Source organism: Nansenia antarctica (assembly GCF_963989245.1).
Source record: "Nansenia antarctica genome assembly, chromosome: 3".
Lineage (NCBI taxonomy): Eukaryota > Metazoa > Chordata > Actinopteri > Argentiniformes > Microstomatidae > Nansenia > Nansenia antarctica.
The window spans coordinates 4,564,181-4,574,180 of NC_137688.1; the positions used below are offsets into that span (position 1 = coordinate 4,564,181).

General features: G+C 45.4%; 1 protein-coding gene across 3 annotated transcripts in view; it reads right to left on the reverse strand.

Annotated features, from left to right (window-relative positions):
• Nucleotides 1–10,000, reverse strand: part of tnip1 (TNFAIP3 interacting protein 1) — a 35,976-nt gene that overhangs the window by 22,078 nt on the left and 3,898 nt on the right. For all 3 annotated transcript variants that reach the window (XM_080526622.1, XM_080526621.1, XM_080526620.1), the window contains exons 2-8: nucleotides 9,871–10,000; nucleotides 6,756–6,905; nucleotides 5,766–5,857; nucleotides 5,186–5,245; nucleotides 2,896–3,096; nucleotides 1,884–1,978; nucleotides 649–799 (exon numbers count right to left, since the gene is read on the reverse strand). The exon at nucleotides 9,871–10,000 is cut by the window's right edge and continues 51 nt beyond it. In XM_080526622.1, coding sequence (XP_080382748.1) covers nucleotides 649–799; nucleotides 1,884–1,978; nucleotides 2,896–3,096; nucleotides 5,186–5,245; nucleotides 5,766–5,857; nucleotides 6,756–6,905; nucleotides 9,871–10,000 — 879 coding nt within the window. The remainder of the gene's footprint in view (nucleotides 1–648; nucleotides 800–1,883; nucleotides 1,979–2,895; nucleotides 3,097–5,185; nucleotides 5,246–5,765; nucleotides 5,858–6,755; nucleotides 6,906–9,870) is intronic.

Below are 10,000 nucleotides of genomic sequence, written 5' to 3' on the forward strand. Positions count from 1 at the left end.
TCAGTAACAGATCAGTGTAGCTGTGCGTTCTCAGAACCCTGCTGCCTGGCAGGTGTGATTCATAGTACAGTACGCCACGCAGCCACGCAGCAGGAACCATCGCATTCACATCTACGCTGCTTACCAACGCCACGCACGCCTTACCCCGTCTATTAATAGACATCTAACAGTATGTCCTAGATTGGATTCTTAGAAATCTATGCCCCACTGAATCTAGCAGCTCATTCATTTTGGTAGGCAGTGTTCCTACAAGTTTTAAGACCTTTTAGACCTTTTTTAGACCTCTTTGGATATCATTTTTGACCTGTTCGCGGCGCCGTGTAGTAGCTTTTTGTCATCCTCGAGGTGATGAAATTAGGGATTTCACTGCCATACAGACAAAAAAAGTCTGAAGGATAATTAATATAAAATAAATAAGTCCCATGATTACTCAAAAGTACATTTGAATTTCCGCGTAAATAGATGTGGTCGGACTGATTTCCTTGCAGGACAAGCTAATCTCATTTTGAATACCTAGCGCCTCATTTTTTAGAGCTAATAACTGAAATGTGTGCCCTTTTTAGGCCTTGTAAACAGCTGGATTTTAGCCTTTACGGCTTTTTAAAACCAGCGCGGGAACCCCTGGGGAGGGGCCGGATTTTGCATTACCTTCTGCGGCGTTGTGGCCTCCATCTTGGATCTGGTGCTGGCGGTTTCCTCCTTGGCTGCCACCTCCTCTTTGGCTTCGGGAGTCTGGAGCTCCGCCTCCGCCGATGCTCCTCTGCCTGTGACCAGCTCCTTCAGCTTCAGGTTCTCCTGCCTGCAGTTGTCAGAGAACACAGAGGTGGGTTAGTAACACAGAGGTGGGTCAGGTCATGTTCTCACATGAAAGTCTGAATCAGGACCTGGAGCAAGTGGATGAGTTCGCAACATTGTTGCATAAATTATTTCTCTGATTTGCGTTCTCACAGCCCTTCATGTAAACAAAGTAACATACGCAATCGAAGCAACAGACGTGGTAGTTGATTGGTCCAAAAAATTGCCTATTCGTCCCGCTCTTATCCAGATCAACACGCATGCGCTGCTGTTTTCCTACGGACAGCCTCGATGCATCGTTCTCACCAAAAGCGAAGCGAAGCAAAGTGATGGATGCGTTGTTTGTAACCGGAGCGAAACCACCCTTTTCAAGCGGAGCATCCCTCGGTTGTTTGCTCCGGGAGCGACTTCGATTGTGCGTTCTCACCGCTCCAAACGACGCAGAGCAAACACATTTGATCCTAAACTCCGATTCCAAGTGAAGCAAATGTTCTAGTGAGAACACTCCCTTAGTACCACAGAGATGGGCTCTGAGCACATGGGCAGGGCGTATCACTGGGAACACCCCTATCATACCCAGCAGGGGGTTATTAAAACTATATGGGACAACAGTCAGGCTCCAACTCCTCAAACAAAAGCGAAAGCTTGATCACTGTCTGTCCTTAATGAAGCTCCAACCACTTCAGGGACCAGGAGGTGAGATACAATCACAGGCTCTGTCATAAAGGCAGGCACTGTCATAAAGTGTGTTTAACTGACGTTAAAAAAGAAGAAAGAGAAAAAGGAGGGGAATCACAAACCTCAAAATATGACGCACTCAGGCACTGGCCAAGACGCAAGTTAAGTAAGTCAGAGTAATAACAATAAAGACCAGAATGAAAAGTGAAAGTGCGCTCATTGTTCATTGCTCATCTGAAGACTGGGGGGAGTGGCGTTCCTGAGAAATTCAAACTCAAGATGACAGTTGGGAGCTGTTTACAGAGAGCAGATCTCCTCTTTCGTTTCACAGGAACAAGATCCCCAGACAGCAGAAGTCTGAGGTCAAAGCAACATTCAGGGGGAAAAAAACAAGAATAAAAGAAAATCACCTCAGTTGCTCCAAGTCTCTGTTTCTGTACTGGAGATCCTCTTCCATTTTCTTCCGCAGTTCGTTGTTCTCTTGCCTCAGCTGTTCACAAAGCGTCTGCAGACCACAAATTACCATCATTAGAAACATCCAAACGTAGAAACGTAGAAACCCTCCCTTGTGTCAAGACAAAACACTATGCTTCACTACGAAACTGTGGACTAATTATCCTTCACTATGAAACTGTGGACTAATTATCCTTCACTACGAAACTGTGGACTAATTATCCTTCACTACGAAACTGTGGACTCACCATCCTTCACTATGAAACTCTGGTCTCACACCTAAATTCCTTTGAATGTCTTTATATACATGTGTCAAACCAAACTGGGTCCATAAATTAAAGCAGCAAAGTACTAGGTTTTACAGAACAATGACTTAAGACAATACAGGTTTCTGCCGTCAACAGTTCTCTATACTGAGTTTCCTGTTTGCGTCCGTCCCAAAGGGTTGTTTTCATACGTGTTTCCCGACAGCCATGGAAGATAACTGGGCTTTTAGTGCTGCATATGCTTAAGTGCTTGTTTTGTCTGTGTGTCTGTGTGTCTGTGTGTCTGTGTGTCTGTGCGTCTGTGCGTCTGTGCGTCTGTGCGTCTGTGTGTCTGTGTGTCTGTGTGTCTGTGTGTCTGTCTTCCTGTCTGCCTGTCTGCCTGTCTGCCTGTCTGACTGACTGTCTGTCGGTCTGTCGGTCTGTCTGTCTGCCTACCAATCTCCTTCTCTCCTCATCTATACACCCATCTACCAGGGGAGGCTGGTGTCGGTCGGTAAAAATCGGAGGACGTTGTGTCACATGTATTTAAGGTACCATTTCTTCTGATTCATTCCGTTCAATGCAATTACAATGACCGCCCTACTTCTACCTCCACCAGGCCCCCCCCCCCCACCCCTGTCTACCCCTCCCCCACCTGTCTACCCCTCCCCTCCCCTGTCTACCCCTCCCCTCCCCTGTCTACCCCTCCCCTCCCCCAGCTCACCTGCAGGAGGGAGGTCCTCTGCTCGTTCTTCTGGACCTTGGAGGAGAGGTGGTGGAACTCCACGGCCATGCGGCCCAGGTGGGCCAGCAGCTGGTTGGGGTTGGACTCCTCGGCGAAGATGCTGAAGGAACTCTCCAGCCTCTGCATCTGGCTGGCCAACTCCAGGTTCTCCTGAGGGAGGGGTCCGGCTCCGGCTCCCACCTGGGGGGGGGGGGCAACAGGCAGAGTCAATCCCTCTGGTTCCTCTGGTTCAGAAAGGAAGGGCAGGGGTGGTGCTTGGGGGGGTTAGAACACTAAGGCGGCAGCCATGTGATCGCAGGGTCTCCGGGTTCGATTTCCCGCCCGTCGTCGACATATCCTGCCTGTCATCCCTCATCTCGCTCACCCATCCTTCCTGTCAACCTCTACTGTCTCTATCCTCTTCTCTCTCTCTCACCCATCCTTCCTGTCAATCTCTACTGTCTCTATCCTCCTCTCTCTCACCCATCCTTCCTGTCAACCTCTACTGTCTCCATCCTCCTCTCTCTCACCCATCCTTCCTGTCAACCTCTACTGTCTATCCTCCTCTTTCTCACCCATCCTTCCTGTCAATCTCTACTGTCTCTATCCTCCTCTTTCTCACCCATCCTTCCTGTCAATCTCTACTGTCTCTATCCTCCTCTCTCTCTCACCCATCCTTCCTGTCAATCTCTACTGTCTCTATCCTCCTCTTTCTCACCCATCCTTCCTGTCAAGACAATCTCTACTGTCTCTATCCTCCTCTTTCTCACGCATCCTTCCTGTCAATCTCTGTCTCTATCCTCTAACCCTCTAATCCTCTAACCCTAAGCAGACGCTATTAATCTAAAGCGACTTACAATTAGAGATGACAGGGACAGTCTCCCTGGAGTAACTTGGGGCTAAGTGTCTTACTCAAGGGCACACTAGTGGTGGTGTTCCCAGGTGGGATCTGACCTCATGACCGTCTGCTCACCAGTCCAACTCAATATCCACTAGGCCACCACTACCCCCCCCTTTGTCAATACCTCCCTCCACCATAACAAAAAAGACAGAAAAACACAACCACCACATTACAAACACAGAACATATACATATATAGAGATAAAAGGTAAAAAGCAACGATATTAATGAATGTAAAGCAGCCATACCCCGACCTCTCTCAAACACGTCTCATCGCTGCCCAGAGAGGGATGATCTTGCTGTCAAACACCACTAGACTGGCTCATGCTATAGATCTGATCTGGACTACAGAACGCAGGGGAAGATAAAGGTCCGCAGACTTCAGGGGGAAAATGTTTAGCGTGTTTCTCCTATAGCTGAGGCGTGACTGTGACCAGGCAGTCACATGCCAGATCATTCTATACCACACACACACACACACACACACACTACACACACACACACAGTCACATGCCAGATCATTCTATACCACACACACACACACACACTACACACACACACACTACACACACACACACTACACACACTACACACACTACACACACACAGTCACATGCCAGATCATTCTATACCACACACACACACTACACACACTACACACACACACACTACACACACACACACACTACACACACTACACACACTACACACACACAGTCACATGCCAGATCATTCTATACCACACACACACACACACACACTACACACACACTACACACACACACACTACACACACACACACACACACACCTGCCAGTAATATTATTTCAATGACACTTTTCCAAGTCAGGCATTCCCACACACACACACACACACACACACACACAGTAATATTATATTATTTTATGGCATTTTCCCAAGTCAGGCATTCCCAAACGTGTGTGTGAGTCAGCGGTTTGCCTCCGGTCAGTAATAATCCTGGACTTTCCCCAAGATGACTCAGTCTGGAGCGACCAGTATTGAGACACACACACACACACACACACACACACACACACACTCACACACACACACACTCACACTCACACGATAAGTTCCTGATATCAGAGAAACAACCATCAAGCAGAAAGGCAGTAAACGAAAAAAATAGTTTTTTTTGTTTTGCTTTGCTTTGATGAGTGTCCAGGTAAGGTAACACGTCGCGGTGGTTGGGAAGTCAGCGTAGAGCTTTACACTCATATAGCCAACTGACAAAACCTACGTAGCTGCCACACAATTTTCATGCCCTCCCGAGTTTACGCTCAGATTGGTCTTTTTTTATCCATTCAGCACGGGGCGATGTCTGTTCTGTTACAACAACTGAACGGCCCCTATCAGGCCCGGTACGTACCGTGTGGGTCTCTGCTGCCTTCTCCTCCACGTTCACCAGCTCAAACTCTGACAGAGCCTCCTAGAGGACCAGGCAGGGGAGCAGGAGCAGGGAAGTCACAGGTTAGATTAGACTACTTTCAGTTTGCAGGAAGGTAAACACCAACCAGCCAAACCAGACATTCCAGATACAAATCACTTAATTATATAATATATATCTATATATAGATTATACTATAATCACTTTATAATAATAAACCTATAAAGTGCAGAGACCTCCCAACTAGCCTGCATATATGAAGTGTACCCCAAAACCTCCTAATACCTCCTAGCCTGTATGAAGTGTATGTTGTTGTTTAGTCTGCCTGTCTGTTTGTCTGACTGTTTCTGTTACTTTCTTGTATCTCTGTAGTGACCTTGGGTCCCCTGAAAGGCGCTATATACATTGAAGTTATTATTATTATTATTATTATTATTATTATTATTATTATGATAAGACCTCCTAGCCTGCATATATGAAGTGTACCCCAAACCCTCCTCTAACAAGCCCTCCTAGCCTCATACTGTATGTTGTGTGTTTAGTTGTATCCATCCATACTCACACTTGGCTGCTCGGAGTGGAGGGCCTTCCCTGGCTGGCACGTCTGCCCCTCCCTCAGGTCTGCACTGGGCTGCCCATGAAGCTTACCCTGACCTGGGAAGGTCAAAGTTCAAAGGTCATAACACCATAACAAACCTGAGCCGAAGGGGGGGGGAGTCATAACACAGTAACATTGCAGTGTTTCATACATACATATATGTGTATATATAGCTATATTAATGTATCTAGATAGTGTATATATAGTAAGGCTGCAACGATTAGTCGACATAATCGACGACGTCGATCATAAAAACTCGTTGACGTGGAATTTTAGTGTCGACTAATCGTATTTTAACTAGGGTTAGGGTTTGCCCTGTGGCACGCGTGTGACAGACAGAGGCGCTTGTATGTAACGTTACGTAGCAGGGGTTTTCCATGTTGAAGCCAAGAGAACGCGAGATGAAATGAAGTGAGGGGTGGTCGCTATTAAAATACCAGGTAGTCATGGTGGATGATCATGAATGATGCTTGATAAGTGAATGCTATTTCAATTATGTTGAGTCCACCAGCGAGCTGTCTGTAAGATAAACAGCGCCAAGCGTAGCCTACTAACGTGAGCTGTCTGTAGTCTAGCCAGCAATGCTAGCTAGCCAATCAACTAGCTCTGTGAGCAGCTGTAGCTTGGCGTAACGTTAGGTTAGATAGCTAGTTAAGACGGATTTATGCTTCTGCGTCGCCATTTACGCGCAGCGAAAAGCCACACGACTAATCGAAAAAATAATCGACAGATTAGTTGACTACCAAAATAATCGTTAGTTGCAGCCCTAACCCCAACCCTAGTTTTCCCACATGTACCGTATTCCCACATGTACCGTAACATATATATATATATACTATCTACATGCATTAATATAGCTATATATACACTATCTAGTATCTACATACATTAATATAGCTATATATATATATATATATATATATATATATATATATGAGTGTATGGCCAACGTACCCTGTGTGTCGGTCTGCACCGGCCCTCCCATACACAGGCTGGTGGTGAAGCTGGAGGTGGAGGACTTGAGGGCCTCGTTGTCTCTGACCAGCTCCTCCACCCTCTGCCTCAGCCTGGTCGCCTCCGTCTGGGACTCCTCCAGCAGGTCTCCTGACAGCCAATCAGAAAGAAGCATCAGTGGGCGTCGGTTTTAATGACTCGTACGTATCGTAACCTTTATCCATCTTAGGTTCATCTCAGTAATATCACAACTACTTTTCTTTGTTGTTTCTAAAAGAGAGGGCCATCTGAGATCTAAGACAGGCAAAGCAGGATCGTACGTTCGTACGGTTGTAACCGCCGGTGATGCAAGCTGTGTGTGGCGTATCATGTGTTAATGAGACATTCATTTCAGAAGCAGACAGTATCAGGTTAACGTTTGATGATGAGTCAAGACTAAACCACTCTGACCTCTAAGTCACACTCACTCAGACACTTTTTGCTACGCCAAAAAAACATCCACTGCAAACATTACAGCACATCGCCCAAAAATGTAATCTAGTTTCACTACATTCCTCCTTCAGATAATCATGTCATGAGACAATGGAATTTGTACAACGCATGAATCACCGAAATCGTGCATCTCAAGAGAGCAATGTTCATAGGGTAGGGTGGTGGGTGCATCATGGTAGAAGCCCAGATTAAAGGTTGTGCATTGCACAATAATCAAAATAACCCTAAAAGTAAGGTCAGCCCAGAATAGATTACAGGATTTGTGTAGGACTCTCAGTCATAGATTTGGTTGCATTATAGACAACACCCTAAGGTGTGGAACGCTTCTGAGAGAAACATGGGAGGTTCCTTTCGATTCTGTTCCTTCCTGATTCTGTTTACTCCTTGATGGAATAACCTCAACTTGATGTCAGGTAACCGACCATTCACCCAGCAAACGTGGAGCTCTCGGGGTGTAAATACCCTCAGAGACTTATATGACAATGAAGGCCTAGTTTCATTCCAGGGGCCCGTTGCATAAAGATAGACCGTGTCTTAAGGCCAATGCACACAGCGTGCGATTTTGTCGCACGACAACATTCGATTCTCAATTCACACCAATGAATGAATGAATGTGAATGGAGAATCGAATGTTGTCGTGCGACAATTTTCGCATTGCACGCCGTGTGCATTGTCTCATTGAGATGCATTAAAAACAATGGAATCGAATTCGGCGGTGCGACAAAATCGCACGTCGTGTGCATTGGGCTATAGATCTCACTTTAAGTCAGACTTGCTATAGACTCTAAAATGTTCCTGTTGCATAAAGCTAGCCTATGAGTGACTAAAGTAAGACTGACTTAGATAGCCTGTCACACAATGCATTCTAGGTAAAATAAGACACTTGACAGAACAATAACGTATGTATATTGGAGGAATAATGTGGAGATAAGTATATATACTTGTCTATATAATGTAGAGAAAAGTATACTGATTAGCAGTTGAGACAAAAAGTTAAAAGTTACTTAGCACTTTTCCAACTGCCACTTAGCTGACTCGTTCCCATAGCAACTGACACTTAAGGCTGACTCCCTCCCATAGCAACGCAGCTCTTCAGTCAAGCTTAGCCAGGGGGGGGAAGGTGGCTAACTTGCTAACCTCAAAATAAGTCGGTCTTAATTTTTATGCAACAGGCACTCTTAATTAGACTGGTCTAACCTGAGAATATAAGACTAGTCTAAGGCTTAGACCAGTCTTAATCTATCTTTATGCAACCCGGCCCCCAGCACCTGCAAACTAAGTTTGTCCTTCCAGCATTATCATATTTTGTTTATCTACAACTGAGGACCTCGCTCAAGACCTATGGAGTGCCATGGCGCTCCCCACTCCCAACCCACCCCCCATGGTAGCCTGGGTTGAACCTACCCCAACATCTCGTGGCTGTGTATCTAGAATCTATTGCAATCTAGTGGACACGATTAGAAAACCAGTTGCGGTTGAGGCTTCATGGAGCAGCTTGGTGAACTGGACTTCCATCCAAACTGGGACACAATATGGTCCAATCTCAATTCAACCTGCAAAAATCTAGCTCATCAGTTCATTCATTTTAAAGTCATCCATAGGGCCAATGCTACACCATATAAAAGATACTTAATGAAACTTACAACCCAACGTTGTCAATTCTGCACTACCCCCACACCGGGTTCATTTCTTCTTATGTTCTGGGACTGTCCAGTTGTGTCAATTTTTTGGGGAATCATGTCAATTCTGGGATGTCCAAGTTATTTAAGATTCAAATCACTATGTTCCCAGTCCATGCTTATGTTTGCTCAATGACGACTCTGATTTTGATTTAAGTATTACCCAAAAGAAAATGCTGTTTGCTGGTTTCACCTCTGCAAAAACTATTCTTCAACATTGGATGACACCTGATTTCTGTATTGAACACATTTTGGTTGTTGAATGAATGAATGGTCTTTATTGTCATTGCTACAGTACAGGTACCAAATAACGAAATTTAGTTCTCTCTACAGAGGATTGTGAATCTTGAGTGCACAGCGGCCAGACTGAACAAAGTGTGGCCCAGTACAGTTGATGCGTGGAAGTCTTACTCATTGAACTTTAATTACTTTGTAATTTGATTTTCCATATACCCCAATCCGGAATGTGTTATATTTCTACTATTAGGCTTATAGACTTGTCCGCTACACTACCCTTTTTCTTTTTTTCCCCTCCTTTCCTTTCTTGTTCTGTATTGTGATTGTTATGTGTTGTTAAAAGCAATAAAAAAATCTTGATCACAAAAAGGCTGGTTAGCCAGAAACAGCTGTGAACATTACAAAACAGCCTGGAAGGCTGGTTAGTCAGAAACAGCTGTGGATCTTACAAAACAGCCTAGAAGGCTGGTTAGCAAGGCACGGCCGTACGCTGAACTAACTACTCTGGGGGGTATTCCATCAACGTTGCTGAAGGACGATTGCGAAACTTACCAAAAAAATCCAGCCTTATTTTGATAACTCTCACAAGACTTATAGCCTATATAAAAAAAGTAAATTAAAAAAGCCTGGATTTTCCTTTAGCAACATTGATGGAATACACCCCTGCTTCCAATAACAATAACATAAAAAACAAAATAAAAACTTACCTAAGCTCTTCAGGCCCTTCATCCTCTCCCTCAGGACGCCGTTCTCCTCCAGGAGCTGTCGGTAGCTGCTGCCTCCCCCGGCCTCCTCCCTGGCCTTGGCCTCGCCCCCGCCGGGGTCGTAGATGCGGTA